General features: G+C 41.2%; 1 protein-coding gene across 1 annotated transcript; it reads left to right on the top strand.

Moving 5' to 3' along the window:
• The first annotated feature begins 165 nt into the window (after positions 1-165).
• Positions 166-21,685, top strand: apln (apelin). Its single transcript, XM_030145686.1, has 3 exons — positions 166-713; positions 13,924-14,096; positions 18,302-21,685. The coding sequence occupies exons 1-2, from the start codon at positions 647-649 to the stop codon at positions 14,088-14,090; spliced, it is 234 nt and encodes a 77-aa protein (XP_030001546.1). The 5' UTR covers positions 166-646; the 3' UTR covers positions 14,091-14,096; positions 18,302-21,685.
• Positions 21,686-21,934: the final 249 nt, after the last annotated feature.

Genomic DNA, 21,934 nt, shown 5'->3' with positions numbered 1-21,934 from the left:
TTTGCCACCTTCCAGTCCTCAATTCTCTCTCTCTCTCTCCTCTGTGTGCACTTGCATGTTTGTAGAAAAGGGGTGGAGAGGGTGATGGTGAGGTGGGGTAGGGGGGCTTTTCCGTGACCCACAGAGTCAATGATACATAAGCCACATGACCAACTAGTCTCCTTATCCAAGGCAAACAGGACTCTACAGACTCACACACACAAACGCCAACAGACAGACCTGCAAGCTGACTTCCAGCACATTCACAGCTTCACTGAACTTGGCTCACGCTGCCGTTTCTCTGACAGAAGAAAAGAAGACACACACACACACCTCCGTGGGAGAGCTCAGATAAAGACGTGCCTTCAGTCTTGGAGTGGCGCTGTCACACATTGATATACAAATACGCATTTAGGCAAATATACAGGCACAGTCAGGGAGCCACCACACGCCACATACACACACATTCCCAGGACACAATCACTTCTCACACACATACATACACAGGGGAGCAAACAGTCTCTCTCTCTTTCTCTCTCTCTCTTTCTTGCTCGCTCAGCTGCTCTCCCCCTCTCTCTCACTCTCTCTCTCCCTCCCATCCACACACACACACACCACTACAGTATATCAGCAAGTGACTAGCGGAGAGCCAGAGGGGAGTGCAGAAATGAATGTGAAGATCCTGACGCTGGTGATTGTGCTCTTGGTGTCTCTGCTGTGTTCTGCCAGTGCTGGTGAGTACAGAAGCGGCCAGCCTCGTCGCCGGTCTTCTCTCTATGCTTTCTATTTCTCTCCTGTTTGCCTTGGGCTTGTGCAGGCAGCTGTAGTTGATCAGTTACCCAGCATGGTTAGCCTTGTGTGGGCTCTAAAAGGCAGGAATATCAGCACCTGGCTGTATACAGTACTGCACTGCAGTGGTTATACTGTCTGCTATTGTACTGCCTTCTGTTTAATGGTAAAGTTCAATGTGGTTTCCAGTTTAGAATTATAATTTTAGTCCCTGCCTCACCTTGATGTAAGCAGGGACTTAGAGATGAAATATTACAGGTTTTTGATGATGGACATTAATGTTGGTGGACAGCAGAGCTATTCCTGAGTGATACATAGGCTGGATGTATGGGTGACTGTTGTGGCTGTTATGAAATGTAAGATATGCATGGCACATGTTCTGTAAGGTGGAGAGGCAAATGGAGTGAACCTGTTTAATTTATGGCTTGATGTATTCCATCTGACCAAGTCCTGTATGATTATTACATGACTGTGATTGTGCAGCAGGGCAACACAGCCATCATATATGAATGTGAGCTTCCTGTGGAGATAATAATGAGGAATGTAATTGTTGTACGCATCGATGAGGGGAACACAGATCCCAGATGCACAGATTGTCTCTTGAGGGGTTCAGTCTTGATGCCTTGTCACAGTAAATTTCCGTAAAGTGCTGCTGTGTCTCTGGAGCCATTGTTGGACTAGATATCAATTCCAGTGTGGATCCATAATGTTTAATATTTGGAACAATAACACTGACTTGGGACAATTATACAGGGGCAGGGCATAATCTATTTGATGGCACAAGGGAGCAAATGGGCTTTGAGAAATGTGGCTGTTGGGTTAGTTTTGGAGAGCAATGGCCAGCCTGCAGATGTGATGCAGGTAACACTGTGGTGTGAAAAAACAACAGTTAAACCTGTGTAAATGTCTGGAGCATTCTTGGGTTTATCACCTACCCACCAACTATAGCTTGGAAAACACACAGACTGAAGCTGTGTTTATATTATAGATGTTGAACTGACCAGATAAAAGATTGCATATACACAAATACACTACATCCCAGAAGATGTAGGCCTGAGGATAAATACTGTGTAAGCTATATGTTACTTGTTATCCAGTATGTTAGGTGCTGTATAGACTGTGGTTGTAAGATGCTGTGTAGACTTTATGCTTGCGAGATGCTGTCCACTCTGTGTATCGATCCATGGCCACAGCACTCACAGTTCCCATGCTTCCCAGCACATTCGTTACAGTGACATGCTATTTTTGTCTGAGGCTCTCAGCACATGAGTAAATGGGTAGCAATTATCTAGCATCATGGTCAGTGTCGTTTTTCACGCCCTGCGTGTGGCTAAGCATGTTCCACGCCTGAGAGCCCACCGTGCTACACCAGAGACGGGGAAAACAAGGCTGCTGTGCCTCGGGCTTTCATGGGAGCTTATCCTGCTCAACGTTGTTCAAGTCATGCTGCTTATGTGCTTCTCTGTTCCCTGGCTGCTACTGTAGTATCAGAGCTCCATTGACAGAGAGGAAGAGAGAAAGGGAGTGAAAGAAAAGAAGGGATGCAAGTGTGTTGCGGCGTTTATGGGTGTGGGGAGGGATGCTAGCTGGAGTGTGTCTGCGTAGCACAAGCCTCTGCTACAGTATGCGCTGTCGCGGGAAGGTGTCGGAAGAGGCTCTGCATGTAGGCAGTGGGTGTGAAGCCTTTCATCTTGAGACAAACGCTTTTCCAGTTCAGTGGGCTTTTTCTCTCTCTCAGGCATCTGTGTGTGTACATGTGTGTCTGAGAGAGGAGAGAGATATAGACAGTGAGACAGAGAAAGCGTGTGTGCACTTGCAGGAAGGTGTTGTGAAGCAGTGAATATAGATCTGAATATTTCTGACAGATACAGGGTGGGGAAGAGTGCAGGAGTGTGTGACTTGTTTATATTTGGAGATGTATATGAATATTAGCTGGAACTAGTGCAACAGGCAATTCACCTCAACAACCTAATGCTACTTATAATATTCATTCAGGACACAAAAAGCAGTGGCCTTCTCTGTGTAGTATTTGCATCCTCTGCCAGCGCTCTTCAATTACCCATCCTTGAAAAGCACTCTGGCTCAAGAGTGGGCTCCGGCTTTAGACATGTGGTATTCATAATTCATCCCGAGGCCGATCACTCTTCTTCACTGTGTAACTCTTAAGACTCGTCTATAAACAGTCCTTATTCTGAAAAGATCCCCTTCTGTCATAGCCTCTTAGAGATATCAAAGCTCCCTTTTTCCTCCGTGGTAGAAACATCCTGCCGGTTTTCACTAAGGGACGTGCAACATAAAAACAATAGCAGCTGGCTCGACACACACATACCTACCCACGCGTACACATACACAGACAGTGTAATTGTGTTGCTTGATTGGCTCCTGAGTTGAACAGGTGAGGCAGTTGTGAGTGTGAGCAGGGCATGAGGCCCGGATCAGAGCCATTATCTGGCAGAGAAATCGTCTGCTTGCGATTTTATGAGAGCTGTCAGCAGTGCTATTATTCCATATTAAACTTTGATGTATTGTTGGGGCTGGCTGTTCTGTGGTACCAGCATACATATACATACTGTACTGCAAAAGGCCTCACTCAGATGCTTAACCAAGTGTTACGGGTCAGTGTACGGTAAAAAAAAAAAAAGAGCGAACATGCAGGCACTCATTAAGGCTCCGACAGGCATTAAACACCACCTCTGATTATTTTGTTAAACAACATCTATAGATCTACACCAACCGTAACCAGGAAGCTTTTAATCATAATCCCAGTTTCTGGGCACTAATGTAAAGAAGGTGTTTGTGCCTTTGGACATGATTATGGTGGCAGTGGAGAGAACAAAAGCAGCTAAACTTTTCCAGATGTCCAGGCATAACAAGAGCAAACAGTTGTGTGAAAGGGGGAGCAGTGGAAAGGTTATGAATAATCACAGAGACTTTACAGAGGCACAGGAGCTAGTGAGCACAAGCTGGGTTTATGTCACACACAGAAACATACACACATACCAGCCATCCGATGAATCTGTTTCATGAAGATCCTGGATTTCCTCTTCATGCAGCATTACAAGAAAAAGTGCAAAGAGCCTGCAGCAACACTGCACAGACAAGACACAACACTCGCAGCCAGACACATGTGCTAAATAGTCCATGACTGGTGTGTATACCCTTATAGATTTGTATTTTGATTACCCTGTGAGCTATAGCAGTGATAAACTGTCAAATAAAACTGTGTTTTTCTAGTTCACACAGCAGGTATTCATGTTGCTGTTACATATTGTCTTGTAAGATTCTTTTTCAACCATTAGAGATTATGATGATAATTTATATAATGGTGGTATCTTTTATTTATATCTCTGGACATGTTACAGTAACATAGTCAATGTTGGAGGTCTGGAGTATTTTTGGTATGTAGTTTGGTTGACTAACCAAGTAAAATATTCCTGCATGGTCATTTATCAACAAACAGTTCTCAATATTTCCCAAAATGTTACTATTTACCATTAACAGCTGATATTGTTGTTATAGTATAAGTACATACTGTAAGAGCTGATTTATCTAAAATACTGACCTTTACTAAGATTCATACAGAGAATACAGTACACCAGTAGGATTCAATGAGGAGCCTTCTTGTGATAAGCCACTTCACATCTGTATATTATCATCCTATATACTTGGTGAATCATGCTCACAATTGCTCTGAAGTGGGGGGGAGTTAAGGAAGAGATTTAGCGAAAAATCATAACTCATTTGGTAGGGATATAAGGCTAACCTTTGGGCTAACACTCTCTAGGGAGCTCAGCTGTTGAAGACTTTGGCATATGTGACTGCTGGGCTGGTGTAATGTAATTCAGAACCCTTTGAATGAATAAATCTACTCACTTAGATCTTCCCTTGAGAGCAAATGCAGTGAAGGGAGAAAAGCAAGGGGAGTAAAAGACGGGGTAAAGTAAAGAAAAATAATAGGGCAGACATGAAGGAGGCTGTCTTAAAGGTTGTGTAACTTTTTTTTCATGGTGAAGTGGCCCACAGCTTCATCTAAAACATCACAGCTGGTGATCTAGCCTGTCTTTATGGATTTAATATGTGTAAAAACCGGCTGTTGAATTTCTTAAATTGCTTGTGAGCTAAATCAGACTTTTTCCTGACTCCTTTGTATACACAGTCAAAACCCCCCCTTAGTGTAGTAACCTAGAGGTTTGAACATTGGGCAGTGAGGGGGTCGCGGAGGGGGTCCTGTGTTAACCAGACCTCATGTGATCACCAGACCCTATCCTCAGGCCCAGGGCACTCCTTACAACTTAATTAGAGCCAGATATATTAAAAAAAAAAAAAACGCTGTGTTTTTCACCAATATTAAAGTGATTTATGACTCTCTTTTTGAACATTAAGTGTTACATTTATAGCAGTAGTCTCAGCAGATCGGATTCCTGATCGAGATCTGAGTGGACATTTTTATTAACGGGCTGCCAGACCGCAGAATAAATATTGTGGTCTGTTGGTATGCAGGTGCTTTAATTACATTCATGCTCAATTTGTAGAGGCCCGGAATGAAAAAAATATGACTTCTGTATATTGCTTTAGAGATGCCATATGTAGTATAACCTCCTTGTTGAACAGCTACAGGGAAGAGAAGATGTGAAAGAGTATGTAAAATTAAATAAATATGGTTTAGTATGTTGATGTCATTAACGTCAAAGCTCTATAGGCGCCATCATGGATCAGTGAGATTTCTCATATGGTTAAAAGCGCTGCACAGCTGGCTGTTGTTAGGCTGCTCTAAGTCAGACAAGGGATTTCAGTACTGTGAAGATGGCAGTGGATTGGGGCAATGGATGGTGTAAAGGGACTTAGTAGATTGTGGGTTCATTTAGTGATGCCCCCACTGGGATCTGCCTAAACTCAAAGCCTTAGGCAACAGCTTGTGCATGTCTCACTTATTCTCAAAGAATTACAGGCTCTTCTGTTGCACCTCAAGTGGTTTCAAACTGTCATGCACCTTGTATTCAGGGTTTAAATGAAATGTTTAAAAATGTAAATTGTAAGATCTCGTCAACACAACCAGGTCCCTTCTGTGACAACACAGAAATCATTCATTTATGAAATCATGCATTATTCACGACAATCGTTCTGACTTTGATCACAAATGTTATCTGCCCTGGGAGACACATATGCTTAAATGGTGACCAATCAAATGCTCTGCCACCGACTAATAGCGTGGATCTCCCCACAGACGGTTTCCTGGAACAGTATGAGGCCCCTTGCTGTGTTTCTCTGTCATAAACTGTGGAGGAGAGGCCATCTGCACTCAGAGCCCCTGAACATAAGCAGATGTTTGTAAAATTGAAGAGCAAAACAATATATGGAATTCATAAACATGCATCCACATCGGGTAAACAGTTTATGCTGGCAGCTGAGGAAAACCTGGTGGACTCAGCAGGCCAATAAACACTGAGCTCTAGCTCACCTGCAGGACTGAGCAGCTAAACCTGTCAGCAAAAAACTCCAGTTTTATTTCTTCTCTATTTATGTGTAACAAAAGTGCTTACTCAGTTTTATTCACCCACAGGTGTACTATTTAGGCATGCGTGTTCATAATAGTAATAATGAATCTATATTTTAAATGGAATGTATATGAAAGTTTTACAACTTAAAAGTAGTGCTGACTAATAAATTGTATTTTCATCATCATTACAATGAGAACATGAGCGATAAACACATCACAAATGTCTCCAAGACTAATTAATAATAAAATCTAATAAAGTCTGAAATCCTTAAAGTTAGAAAAGTCACTTCATTTACACACATGCATTAATACTCATCATGAAAACATTTGACCTATCAGATAGAGCAGGGCGCAGGTCAGATATCCACACTTAAGACTGTCTGATGCCAATTTGGTGGCAAATATAAGGTTAGTTTGTTTATTTTTGTGTAAGTTATATCATCCTCAAAGTACTGAGCATTGTTTTGAAATATCACAGATTTCCCATGTAGGCCTACTTAAAAGAAAACAAGTTTATTATTATTTTATGCCATTATCAAATAATTAGACCTGAGCTGAGTATCTAAAGGACACAGACTGAGTTAATGCCCAGCTGAGTTGTTTTGTATCCTTCAGTTTGGTACGGAGGTAACAGTCTGATGCAATGTTGCTGCTATTTTCCTTTAATAGTACTGTATATGCTATAGGGAGAAGCAATGTCCCCTCAGGCATTATAAGCTGCAGTAAACCCTGTGCAGTGACGTTTCTTTCCCTCTTTCTGATTCTCTCCTTCTCCCCACATCTCAAATGGGAGAAGACACGCAGGTTCACAGCATGTGGGGTGGGGGGTGATGACACAGGAAAGGGAGGGGGTGTGTTTCACATCTGATTAGCGTGCCCATGGAAACGGCTGGTTGGAGGATCCCTTTGCCCTTGACATACAATCTCTAGAGATTAGGGCATCAGTTGGTAGCCTTACCTACCTATTGTACCTGCCATGCGCATAAATTTAGCCCATCGCGCTTATCACAGACAGAAACACCAGCATATCTCCTGTTCATGCTCTCTGCATTTTTGACTGTCCAACACAACATCTTCTCTTTGAGTTTTTTGTGTTTGCCTGTTGGGTTGCTCCTTTACAGAAGCCTTCAACCTGCAGTAACCTTGTAGCCACAAATTCACCTCTTCAAATAGAGTAGTATTGTGAATAAACCAATAGGCAGTCAAGTGGTGAGGAGAGTCAGTGGCTTCATTAGCTGGCTCAATACTGCTGCCGGCCCTTTGAACTCACATTGCTCTGATCATAGCAGAGTACACAGTCTCACACCTCATCATTTCATACACTCTCTAATTCAGGAACATATATAGCGCCACACTTCACAGGCAGCTGACTGACTCAAAGGGACATCTGCACAAAGCCAGAAACTAGTGGGCTGCACAGTTTGTTTTTAATTTGTTCTGAACTTTAAGTGAAAGTGGGGGTTGCTCTCAGAGCAGGGAGGACAAGGGGTTAAGTTTAAGAGCTGCAGTAATGGGAGCAACTTTTCATGCACTTTTTGGTTTCCTCAGTGGAGTTTGTATAGACAAAGCCAGCCTTCAACTCAGCCACAAGCCTAGCATTATCACAGTACAACAATGCTGCATATCAAACAGTTCCCCACAGAAATAAAAGAAAGTGCTCACGACCAAAATAAACCCCCACCCAGAGGCAAAGAGTGGTGGCAGCGAGAGGTTAAAAACATCAGACATCAGGACCGTTCATTTGTGCAGTGAAATCTGTAAATTGAGAACCTGACTGATTTCAGCTGACAATGTCATTCTTTTCGCTCCAAACTGGCTGCCATGGTAACATGGTCTGAAAGTCGGGAAGCAATTGGTACCAGTTTCTGCCAAGGCCCAGACTTACTGGTAGGCATGCGATAAGCAGAATTTGCGACACTAAATGTCAGATTGTGAAAGCTGAACAACAAGGGGCTGCCTCCTTGGTTAGGCACTACTCCATATGTGCGGGATGAATGTGAGGGAAGGCTAACAGACAGCTAGCAAATCCCCAATACGATACTGTGGTGCTGCTGGGGCTTATTGTAGGTTAAGAGAATGTTTGGCTTGTTCTGGCACAATTAACACATCTCATCCTTGGCTAAATAATCCTGATCCCCTAATGTGCTTATGTAGTGGGAAGCATTTCTGTCCATAGCATGTCTCTGTCTGGCTGTGTGGGTTAGTATGTCTGTGGTAATGGCATGCTATTGAGGGATTCATTAGCTAAAGCTACTGCTCTCCTTTTAGTGAATGAAGGAGGGAGGCACATGATGGAGACAGCAGGCCTGCTCCTCCAACGTCATGGTAATAATAACCATGGCTACACACACCAGGGTATTTATTCTTCCTCTTTCTCTGTCAAACACAAATATTGTTTTGTTACCCATAAGAATTACACATACACATAATAAGGTACAGTTAAGCCAGATATAATGCTGTGTTCATTTTATATCATATGTGTTCAGCAAATACTGCAAAGTATTGTCTATTTTTGCAAATACAACAAAAAACAACATTTGAGTTGGCTGTTGGTTGTGGGAATGTTCTGATATTAATAGTGTTTAGAGTATAATTAAGATGTGCTATTGTGAAAAGAGGGCAAGAGCTTTAACTGGGTCTCTGATTTAGTCCAATGGCAGTAAAAACAGGGAAGGACTGGATACATGTAAAAGACATATGGCTTTTCATTGGTTTTATTATTCAGTTCAGTTCAGATTCACCTGTCAACAATTAAGATGCACATTGACTCTTGATATATCTCAGTGTATTGCATCCTCACTTTTCTACATTATTGCACATGTCTACCTGTATTAATATAAGTAGTCATACATCTGAACTCCCTTTAATTTAGAAAGTCATTCATGAATCTGGCTACAGCTGATAATATTAACATGAGCATCTTTGTACTACTAATATTTGTGTGACCCACCTGAGAACAAAAATAATACAAAAACATAATATAAACCCTTCTGCTGTGCATTAATATTCTCTGATCTTGAATCAGGAAATGTCAACTACTCTAACATGTACCAAGGTTTTGTAAAAGAAGCTACCTATGCAGCACTTGGATCAATTGAGTATTTTGATGCCTGTAGACAAAGAAAAATCATGCTAGGATCTTTGAAACGTCCTCTCTTCTCCTCTCCTCTTCCTCTCCTCTCACAACAGCTGTTTGTTTACACATCAAGACACACCAGTGCAAACTGCGCTGAGCAAGATTTATTGCACAGAGGTGTCCGATATGTGATGTAGGGTTGTAGAAAAAACACAGAAGAGAGATTAAATGTTTTTGATATGCTCAGCCAACTGTGAAAAGGGATCAATGAGATTGCACACAACTGATTCATAATCAGTGTGACTGAGAGTGATGAGCAAGACAAGTAAACAAACAGATAAGATGCAATGGGACAGCAAATCAATTGGAAGTGACACAGAGAAAATTAAACACAGCAAGGATTAAATTTTGGTGGCCATGCTTGACTGTGCATGTTTACATTGCAACAGTTTGTAAGCCAACACAGAACACAACCCTTCTGCTTACTTGTTGCTATAGTTAGACTCACAGAATGGTGTAGTTTAACATCTTACACCCTAGTAGCAGAAAAACCACTATACTGTGGCTGCATTTACAAGTGCAGACATTTGTTATGTGGCCGTTTTGGAAGTCGATACACACAAATCAGCTTTACAACTATTAATAAGCGGCTTTAGGCCATTTGCCATGCTGCTTGTGTTCCTCCATTGACACACCACACTGTGATATACACTTTGCTTTTGCCAGCCATGAGGACAGCTGATGAACTTGGCATTAAACCAGAGGACAAACATTTCTCTTTTCTGACTGGATGGACAAGTACTGGAAGATGTATACCTCTCCAGGCCCCACTGATGGACTGTAGCTGAATCAACGGGGATAAGCTGTCACTATTCCACTTTCCGCTGGGCAATAATAAGACGGAGAGCCGGCCATTTGAAAAAGACAACATAACAGATATCACCTTAGGAGGTGGTGGTGAAACTAGGGCGGGGAATTAGGGAGCAGCCAACCACCTATTCATCATTACCCTGGAAAGTGGCCAGTTTGTGACACCGTCAACTACTCTATCTTATCTGCCTGAGCACCTCCACTTCTCCTACTTCTCTTTTTTAAGCAGGTAGAAGCCACACTAGTAACAGCAGTAACAACAATAACCAAACATTCCTGAAATTCTCCCTTTATTAAACTTTAATTAGGGAATTACCAACAGGGTTAAGACATGCTGAAATTTTGTGGAAAAAGAGTAAATCCCAGACTCTAAGGCAATCAAAACTAGAGATAAGATGCTTTTTATTGTGAGACATATGTTATCCTGCCATTTTAATGTTTTACTAGCTGAACATAAACATGGGGATTTCTCATGGGAAAAGATCAAATGGGATACAGCTGAAGCTGGATCCAATTTCAGAGCCATAAGATAGCTCAGATATCTTTGTTTATGGAGACGAAATATACATTATCCAATAAAAAACATGCCATGGAAACTATGAAAAGGTCTAATCCAGGTGCAACGGATGCATTTTCTCTATATGTGTTTACAGATGAGTAGGGATACAAAGCTGTTGCTGTATGTCATATCTGTCACACTCTGATGCTTTCCTACAGGCCTCAAGAGTTAATCTATACTGCCAGCATTATCACTGAAGCCTGGCTTATTTTTAGCAGTTTTCATTACACTTTTCCATCCTGTAGCCAGATTGGATAGGTTGAGATTTGTCAGGAGAATCACGAGATGTTCTCCCTTCAAACCCCAGTGCTGAGCAGTGGCTGACAGCTTGCCATGGCAGGAGACATCTAAATTGTCTCATTATGGACCTGGGTTATGACAGCCTGAGCCACCCGGAGAGGAACAGCAGATGAGTTGTGTGAACTGAGGTACAATTACTTTACCATCTTGCATTGCAGTGTGTGTATGAGTGTGCATAGTGACTGAGTGCGACTCCGTGCATGTGTTTGCAGTGCTTGCGACAGTAGTCCACTGCTCAAACATCAGCTGCAGTAGATGTTCACTGTACTGTAGTTAGAGTAAGTATCACTGGGAGACATTAAATGTCAAGGACCACAGTCTGCGTGTTCTGCGTTGAAATGCTGAGGGTGTTTCAGGGGCAAAGGGAAGCAGGGCCCCTCTACAACACTAAGCTTCTGTTAGCCTTAAAATCTACTCAAACACAGAGCGTTTTAACAGTTAACCCCCTGGATTTGAGCAAAATGAGCCGAATGCCTTCAGAATGTGTGAACGTCCCTCATTCAGTCTGCATCTGGAACAATAACAAAAGGATAATGCACAGATTAGTGTTCCTAGGGGCAATGATGGGCTTTAGATGCGGAAATATGCAACAGAGACTTTTCCTGCTGCAAATGAATTAGCCCACTGTTCGCCCACAAATATAGTGTGTAATGTGCTTGCAGAAGAAGATTAGTGTGGAAATAGAACTTGAGATGTCTGGCGTTTCAGGGATATACATCGAAAACATTCAACAAGCTGTCTAGCTCAGTCAGCCACTTCAGTATTGTTTAAACCTGAAAGCTAGAAATACTTCTCTTTTCCCTTTTTTATGGCAGTCTTTTCAAAGAAATGTCTTCAATATGCCACAGCTGAAGTTTGTTAATTAAGCAGCGCTGCAAAGAGAGTCTGTCTGCTGTTTTAATGGCATGCTGAGGAGAAATGCCGTCCAGTCAAACTGATCTCAGGTTTTAGCAAAGTTTGAGACTTTTAAGAAAGGTTTTACATTTTTTATTAGACTGCACTTTTAAGGTCACAATTATATATCTATATCTATATATCTTTATCTATCCATCTGTGTGTGTATATATATATATATATATATATATATATATACATATATATATATATATATAATGCTACAGTTATAACAGCTTTAAAACAACTACACAGCTCCTCCTCACTTGTGGTTATGTTTTTTTTGTAATTTACTTGTAATTTCCACAGAAACAAAAGCAACAATATAGTGAAGGAATTCATTGTGTTCACTGCAAAGTAAATACTCTGTATAATACTGTTCATTGTCCTTTATGTTTGTTTGTGTTGGCTTCATTAGGATTTCTTGTCTGAATCGATGGTGTGTGGAAGAATGCAAGGTGTCCAAATGATTTTAAAAAAAACTGCTATAAAGAGTGACTGGCAACACATTACAAACAATAAAGAATAATATGAAACAACAGACATTTTTCTATCACCATACAAAATAGATCCTGATACTACACAACCCTAGTCATAACTGTGGCTTGCTCATATAACAGTCTTAAGTATTACCACTAAAAACAATAACAGCTGAAAAGAGTCTTAAGGAACCAAACAACCTAGCATCATCATGGCTTCTATAAGCTGCTTGACCACTGTCCTCTTGGTTTTCTCACCTTCACAGTCAACTGAGTGACTAATCTTAAGCTGTGTCCTCGCCCAAGCTGTCGTAAACCCAAGAAAGGTCATTATCTGGAGATTGCTATAAACGGTAACAGTGTCCTAAAGGAGAGGAAACACCAATGTCATAACCCCTTGTGGGTGATGTCAATCAGCTATTTAATGGTAAATGCCTGTTGTTGTTAATTGGCTCTGAGGAAAACCTTATCTGAGAGAGGGGTTGGGAAATGTAAGACTATTTGGTGAAAAGCAAGAAAAGTGGCACAGATTATCCCTCCACAGTTTTATTTCAGAACAATAAAGAATTGAAATGAGCTTGTAATGGGTTTATTTCTATCATAAAATGTGCAATACTATGGGGCATCTTGGTAACAAATGTTTATGTACTTTCTGTTCACTATTCCAATAGTGTTGTCTCTCAACTGTTCTTAAAAATATAAAGGCAAGAAAATGTGTTACAACTGTACAATATCTGCTCACACATTTTAACATGGCCAAATAACAAATCCAGTCCTGCTTTTTCTCAAATTTCACTAGACTGAAGCACTGCTTGTAGTGTGAAAGATCACCCACGTTAAAAATATCCCATTACAACTAAAGCTATGCTTCAAAACATGCCAAGAGGAGGTCTTTCAGTTTGTGATAGGTTAAAAGGTTATAGAGACACTTGAGGTGGACCAAACCATTTGGAAAGAAGGGCTTAAGGGGATCAGGCCACAGTTATTGAGAGATGACTAAGAACATCTGGGATCACTCTCAAACACACATGTGCACACGCACACACACACACACACACACACATCCATATACCTAAAATTCATCTCTAATCTTGGATAAAACACAGAGATGGGATGCACCTCTGCAAGGTCTGGTGCTTTGTGGTGTTTGTAATCTTGAGGCAGAGTGACAGAGACATGAGACACAAGTGTTTGGGTTTCTTGCTTCAACCAGTCCTACATCTATATATGCTTTGGTTTCACCATACTGAATTGATGAACCACAATGCTGGGTGGGCTTAAAGAGGCCCACACACACTTATCTATACATGTCTCTTGTTTCCTCATCCATTATCTCAGTGATCCCTCCTTGGAACTCACTTCACATTTTCCTGAACACTGATAGACTTGGCTCATGATCAAAATGCGATCCTCTGAATGGGAGGGAGCTGTGAAATACTGCAATTTGGGGATCTATTGTAATAAGCCTCTCCTCCACCAGGTCCCATGGCCTCCACGGAGCATGGCAGAGAGCTGGAAGAGGCAGCTACGGTGAGAAAGCTGGTCCAGCAAAACCCTGCAAGGACCGGTCAGACCCACAGACCATCTGGCTGGAAAAGGAGACGCCCACGGCCCCGTCTTTCCCACAAGGGGCCAATGCCGTTCTAGAGCAAGGTGAGTTAGTAAAATGCAGGGGTGAGAAAACGCTAGGTTTTGTTAGTGGAGAATGCCATCAAACTTAAGTAAAACAGTTGGCATCACAAAGTAAAAGGCTTTTTACCTACTTGGATTCTGTCTTTGTTGTGTTTTCCTATGTGACCAACTTTCTGTTAAGTCAGAGATACGCCTTTTCTCAAGAGAAACAGCGCTTCCCAATATACTAAATCGTAACTGCTGACTAGTGAGAAACTATAATTTCATAGAGGAATTTCCAAGAGAAATCATTTTGAGCCCTAAATACTTTGTTGGCAGAATCACTTCGGATGTTTTCGATGGCAAGTGGGAAACTCAGAGTTTTACAGGAACTTTGTTAATGGCGAAGCCAGATCCAACTCTAGTGCAAGAATGTTATTATTGGCATTGAACAAAATAATTTCTTAATACATCGTTGGACTGAAGCCCAACAGCTTGTCTGAATTCATAAAATGATAGTAGATGCTTTTATGCCTACGTAATTTATTTCCTCATATGGGGGACAGTTATTCTTAGAAACCTAAACCTTAAATCAATCCATCTGGAGTAAATCTTTTCTTTGAGCCTGATTCAGTCAATTAAAATCTTGTACCAAAGATAACACTTTGTGGCGTTGGGTTTCTTCACTGCACCACTTTCCTTGAAGGAATGTTTAATTTGGCGTCAAGTAAACCAAGTCTTTATGTGAAAAGTTTTCATCCAGAATCTCACATAATATTTTACTTCTCACCTTAACAGTTTCATTTTCTATCCTGAACCAAAACAAACTGTATTTAAATAAAAACATCCTGATCATTAAAAAAACAAGATTTTAAACTCCTGTACTTGCTAATGTTACATGTGTCTATAAATGTAAGATAGAAGCAGTACAATAAGAAGCACAGGAACCATTCACGTGTCTCTCTCAGACACCGAGAGACAGAGAAACTCGACAAGACACAATATCACTGCAGGAGGTGCCGACTATACACCACTAACCCACAGAGGGTCACTATAAATTAAACCCATAGTGAGAGGAGGCTGCAGCCAGAGGGTGTCAAGGCATGGTTAATCAGTTTTAAAGCAAAAGGATCAAAGCCATAGATGTCTGGAAGCTCATTTCACTAGAAAGGTTTTACAATCTATATCGAATTATGGATCATGGTAGTTTTTTGTACATTTTGACAAGGTGAAACTTCTTTTAAAGTCACTCCTGCTTCCCATACAAGTCTTCACAGGCAGTTGAACAAAAGTGGAAACAATGAGCAGGGTCAAAGCCAGGGAATTATGCACTTGAAGGACAACTCAGGTCCTCCAGCTTTCCTCACTCTGCCAATAGAATGTGAGAATCCTCTCTGTGAGCTGAGCGGTCAGTGCTTGTGCTCAGTGCCAGAGTAACACACAATAAGGGGAGCTTTAGGAAGTTGTGAAGCTCTTTAAAAGTGAACAGCTCAGCGAGTCTCAATGCCGTCTCCACAAACACCCCTTAAACCACAGTGTCTGAAGTTTTTTTTTTTTTTGTTTCTGTCCTTTTTTGGTTCAGCTCAGTCTTGCAAAGTCCACCTGGGTCAAAGAGGGCAATATACTCCAACCTGATCGACGTATGAGTTGGTTTGAGTATTTGCAGCATTTGAGGGGAAATGGTTCAAGGAGTTAAAAGTCTGAACTTCCTCAAACTTTCCATACCAGCTTGTACAGTGGCTTCTGCATGATACCAATCTGATAACTAGCACCAATTCATCAAGCAGCCCTCTCTCTCTGACGCTGGCACTGCTCTTCTTCATGTGTCCTGCTTTCTTCTTCAGTTTGAAGGGATGATGGAAAAAATACCTCTGGAAGCAGCTGGAGATGCACTTTGTTTCACCCAAACACAAAGGTTTATGATCAAAGCTACAGTTCAGTGGAGACATCAAGCTGAGTCAGATCTCGGAGGATGACTGACTGTATAAGGACATATAGTTATTGGTTTAAACCTCATTAATGTCCTGTTTAAATATAGATTACAACAATGGTAGCAGTCAACAGCGTCCACCTACCAGCTCTACCCTATTTAGCCAGATCTCCCCATTTCTGTGTCAACAACAGCTCATCTTTTATTCGATAAGACACCTAAGGCAAAGTTTGACTTCTCATCATTACACATTCCAGATGTGAGCGGCTCGGAGAAGAAAGATGGCGACCCGGGTCATCCTCCTGAGCAACTGAGTAGCCTCAGATCTGAACGAGCTATTACAACTCTTGGATCTAAGCCATGCCAGTGACAGCCTAAAAGACGACAGGATATTACAGATTTAAAGCCGCAGGCAATTCATGAAAATCTCTAGAGGCCCTGAGTGTGAGAAAGCTTGGTGAATGAATCGTCCAAAGAGTTTCCAGAAAAGAAAAAAAAAAAAAACAACAAGAGTAAAGAAGCTCTGCAACTCTTCCTTTACACTCACTCTGTTATGTAGACTGACATCAATAGGCTACAACACTGAGATCATTCTGTGCACAAAAACATAAGGGCAAAACAAAACAACTACAATAAAAGTCAGTGAAGATTAGATACAATGCACATCACTTCTCTGGGCATTACATGACCAGAGAAATATGCCATCCTGAATCAAGAACAGTCTCTTATCTGTGAATGAGCCTTGTTGTCATGTAACAAAGCTTACCGCACCACTCACCTAAATCTCAGGAAATTATCACAGGACAGGTGGAGATAAAAGGGAGGCAAGATAAAAGATTTCCTCATTGACAAGAACTGATGCCTAGAGCATGGGATAATGCTGGGCTTGTGTTCAACAGTGAGCTATAAAATTGTTTTTTTTTCATTCCCTACCACACTTTTCTATCAAGACCAAGACCATGAAATCTCGTTGTAACATGTCTGGGATAACCTTTCCCTCGCTGTTTTTTATGTAACATTGTTCAATTTCAAGATAACAGAGTATACCACTGTGAAAACAACCACATAGGAGAGGAAATTGAAATATCTGCGTGGCATATAAAATAGGAATCATGCCAATCACACCATAACTCAAAAGACAACATAGTTGGAATGTAACATATGTCACAAAAAGTCTGTCAATCCACTGCTTGGTCTGAACCATCTTGAGAAATAGTTGTTTACTGTGAACTTTTAAGAAACATTTAAAGGTTGAATCCCCACGATTCCATTTCAGATCTCCTGATCTTCCTCTAGTGCCACCAGTTTGGCACTGTATCTCAATATTTACTGGATGGACTGGAAAATGTTTTCACTGGAAACAAACATTTAAAGAAAGTGCTGCGAACTAGGTTTAGCTTTAAGAGAACTACATTTTTAATTATGGAATTTCTGAGGCAAAGGCTGGTGTTGAGGTGTCACCCCAAGTTCTTATTATGTCTAAGACCTCAGTGTTCCTCCACTGATGATCTCCATCTCAACTGTCCTCTGGAATTTAAGTGATTCCCACCAGAGGAGAATTGTGATAAATGTAAAGTGTTGTAAATTAATTTATTCTGATAGCTGTTCTCAAATTAGGTCACACTGCAAAAAAATCATACATGTAGGCTATCTCCTTTAAAACCTCACAGGGTAGGCTTTGTTCATACTGCAGTTAGTTTATTTTTATGGTTATTATTATGATTGTATATTGATTATAGTTATTGTTTCTATAATTTTTTGCGAAGTTTCAGTAGCACATACGAGGGTCGTTCAATAAGTTCATGGCCTCACCCAGAAATACTGGTTGTTATAATACAGGATGTTACATTCTTTTGTGATGGGATAGTGATGCTTGAACATCAATGGACCAAGTGCATTGCTGTAAATGGAGATTATGTTGAAAAATAAAATATAAATTATCAGTCTGTGTTGTTCTGTTCTGGGTGAGGCCATGAACTTATTGAATGGCCCTCGTAGGTGATGCAGCTTCATCAGTTTGCCTGCCTTCCAGCTTTTTCTCTACATAAGTATATCATAGTACATAAGCCACCACCAAATGTGGCTTGGATCAGAGTTAAAAACCTCAGATTTTGGCCATTTTTTTTGTTGTCCAAACATAAATCTGCATGAAATCTGTAGTATGCACAAAAAGACAGATTTGGTCAGGCAGTCTGAACAATACAGGGGTGGAACTGAAAAGACCTGAGTAAATGTTATTTGTGCATTTGAATAAGTAATGGAAAACATACATTAACTGGAGGGGTTTTTTTTGTCTGTTATTTCCCTTGTTTTGCAGGCACTGCTTTGAGCGCCCTCCCCCAGGTTCTGATTTCTATGCTCTTCCTTTGCCTTGGGGGGCCTTGCAACGAAGGGCCTACGCTTGCCCAGCCTGAAGAGTGATGTCCATAGCACCTGCTGGTTCTTCAAGCAACTCTGTCCACAAAAAAATCAGGACAAGCCGCTCACCCTCAGCTCTAGGAGGAATCGGGGGCAGGGAAGGGGGGGGTGGGGGGGTTTGAGCCCGAGCTATCAGATTCTATTTCTCTGTCTCTCTCTTTCTCCTTCTCTCACTCCCTCACTAATTATCTATCTCTGTCTTCTCCCAAGTGTTTTTTTAAATTTTCCTATCATTTGCTTAATAGAGCCAAATCATAGCAATCTCCCTGATTGTCTCACACACTTTGCATGACATGTGGTGGAGAGGGAGCCCGGTCAAAACAATCTGAGTCTTAAAGCATCTGTCACTTCTCCACGGTGTGGTATTCCCATCTCTCAGATTCAAGGTTACTGCAGCCGCTGATTCCATTGCTGTGTAGCTACGTATGGCTTTACTGGAGGGAGAAGAGCAGTGTCAGTTTTAATAGCAAATATTTCGTTCACTTAGGATACACTGTCTGCTGTGGAAAGGAATCAAAGGTTTTGTGTTTGTAATACAAGAGCAAGAGCACTACATCTGAAAGACATTAATGACCATGGCTTAATTTATCATCATTAATGGTGCTTTGTACCTCCTAATGACAAAACATGCAAAGTGAAGTTGGACTGAGAAGAGAGCACATATTGTCAAAACAATCTATCTAGTGACCGAATAAGTCCTTCATTTAGGAGATTCTTTAATCCAAAGCTATTTTGGTGTTTCTGAACTCATTAACACCTTAGGGGGTTTACTGATGCGCTCAAGGTTACTGTAACATGTCCCACCTTGGATGAGTCCTTTGACCCCAAATCCCAATCCCAATCCTGTCCCCAATCCCCAGCCTTCTCACAACACTGCTGCCCTGTGCAGCTGCTCTACACGACTGTTAACTGGCAGGGGCGGTCTGCTCCACCGACAGGCCACCTTGCCTTTTAATGAAGTGCCAAATAATAACCTTCTCCACAATGCTGCCAGGAACACAAGAATGAACGGTTAGGGAGAAACACATTACCTCTTGTTTAAAGTCTTGATACACTGACACATTATGCATTAAAATTTTTTTGCAAAATGAAGCAAATCCCATGTGAGGAGGACAAGTTAAATTAGACCAAAAAAAAACAGTTTCAAAGCAAACACAAGCTTAGTTAATATGCCACTAGTGCTCTGGCTGTTTTAACATTCAGCATAAAGCTGATTTGACCCTTTGACCGATATCTTTCACTGACTAAATGCTATGCCTTTCCATCATACTGGAATATATTACTGTTTATGTTTATATATGTGTTTAAGTAGTTTTATTTCTTTTTTTCTCAGGGTGCTGTGATAGAGGCTTGTACTAGAGCAGTCTATTTTGTGCATTTATTTAACAAAACACAAACATACAATACATTTAAAGCTTATATGAGCATATTTTCGTATACTGTATCTTTACTCTCCCTCTATGTATACACCAGTATAGCCATGTATCTAGATACAGTCGTTTCTAGTCAAGTTCCTTTCCCTGCATTATGTTGGGTACAGTTGCCTTTCTAGTCTGCCCTTCCACAGCACAGGTGGTCGTGGCTTTGATCATTACGCTCATTAAATCCTAGAGTTAATCTTTCTCAGATGGATCTCCCCAAGGCTGGCCCGGGCCACTTAGTCTGAGCTTATTGTTAAATTGGCTTAGACTGAAACCACACCCTTCCCCTCTCCCCCTTTTCAATCACCATACCCCTTCTGATTTCACATAACATATGCAACTTGTAGAGCAGCCACCTTTGAATCATCTGATTTTTTCTTTTTAATTGGGCCTTTGGGTGAAACCCTGCTTTCATTTCAGTAAGCAAATACCCTTATTCCAGTCAGTTTTGACCAGATAAGCAACTGGCAGGTTAACCTCGACTTTCAACACCTTTTCCCTCTCGCCATGTCTCATGCAAATATTATTATAAAACGCAGAGTCTTCTCACTCCCAGCATGAGAAGCTTTTATTAAGAGAGCATCAAAAATCACAGTGGTAATCCACCCAGCCAAGCTCACCTTGATTAAAAATGTATTAAATCCTAGGGCACTGTGAAGAGTAATAATTTCAGTTTCACCATTATTTTTTCATACCCTCTCAGACAGAGATGTAGATTTCATTAATGCTCCTCGGGAATGAGACAGCTTTGCTCAGGATGTCTCATGTATTATTGGGGAAGATAGTAGGAGGATATGAGCTGGGGATGGAAGCTCTAAGCAGGAGTTGGGATGCTGGAGTAGACTGGGTCATGACAAGGGGTTCAAATCAATATTTCCCCCATCTCAGAAGTTATTGTTACGGAGCCGAGCAACGTCTGTATCCGCACTGTTCTTCATGAATGTATGCTCACCATCTGCACCAGCCATGCTGCCCTTTCAGAAACCAGAGCAAACCAATACTTATGGAGAGTACCCTTTGAATCTTGGTCTGGTTATTAGTTGAATCCAAAAATCAAAAGCCAAATATCCCACAATCCAAAGTCTCCAGTGTCAGCTATAGTCCCAACAAATAGACGTGGCTTTGCTCCAAGACTTCTCTGTATGGGTTTGCAAGGCTGCACTTTTGCAATTCCATTATGCTGCTGGAAAAATACACCCTGAAAACAAGAGTCTCTTGGTATGGAATGGTTTTCCAGTGTATTGTGACAATTTTTTGTCTGATTCTTGTCTAGCTGGTTGTCCAAAGCTTACTTTTTGAATACAGTGTGAAAAGCTGTATCTTTTGTGGATGTAACAAAATAGAAAAGTAGTCTGCAGCACAATATGTCGTGGACACGTGAAAGCTTTCAGGCATTCTTTTCTTGTAGATCATAGCCCACAGCCCTCCCCTGCACATCAGGTTAATGGGCCTTGTGGTGTGGAAGGACAAGCACGTCCAGGCTCAAACTGAAATGGTAAACCAATACATTATGCTCGGGGAGCAAAACCATTTTCCTTAATGGTCTTTTCCAGCAAGGCTTACACAAGAGAAACAGTTCCTATCCTCTCAATGTTTCCTCTCCAGTTCTCCTTCTCTGTGACCATCACAAGGCCTGAGTAATGTTCCTATGCACTTGTTAGCATGTTTTCCTGGTAGAAAAATGTTTGTTCTGAGAACTTGCCCCTTTGTGTTTAGTTCTTTTTGTCCAAATGCATTTGGCGAGGAGTGTGTGAGGAGTGGGGATGAGCAGAGAGATAGATTAGTGTTACAGGTGGAGATGAGAATAAGCTAGCAGCAGGTCATAAAAATATTAGCTTAGCCATCAGTCTCTGTTTCCCATATAAAACAAGGGTTCTTATTTTTTTATCCTGTTTTCATTCTCTACTGTCACTTGTCTACCAGATGAAATTCCTTTGAATGACATTATACCACTTAACATTTCACTCATTGTGGAAATGGAAAATCAAGTTGCTACACATTCCATGATTTTACCTTGTGAATCTCTGAGCTTATCAAACTGTATCATGCTGGCCTTCAGAGTGGGTGTCTGCAGGATCAAGTGGCTGATATTCAATCCAATGCATTCACAC

The sequence above is a fragment of the Sphaeramia orbicularis genome, chromosome 10 (genome assembly GCF_902148855.1).
Source record: "Sphaeramia orbicularis chromosome 10, fSphaOr1.1, whole genome shotgun sequence".
NCBI lineage: Eukaryota > Metazoa > Chordata > Actinopteri > Kurtiformes > Apogonidae > Sphaeramia > Sphaeramia orbicularis.
The sequence above is the reverse complement of the archived record's forward strand: the minus strand, read 5'-3'. Positions and strand labels throughout refer to the sequence as shown.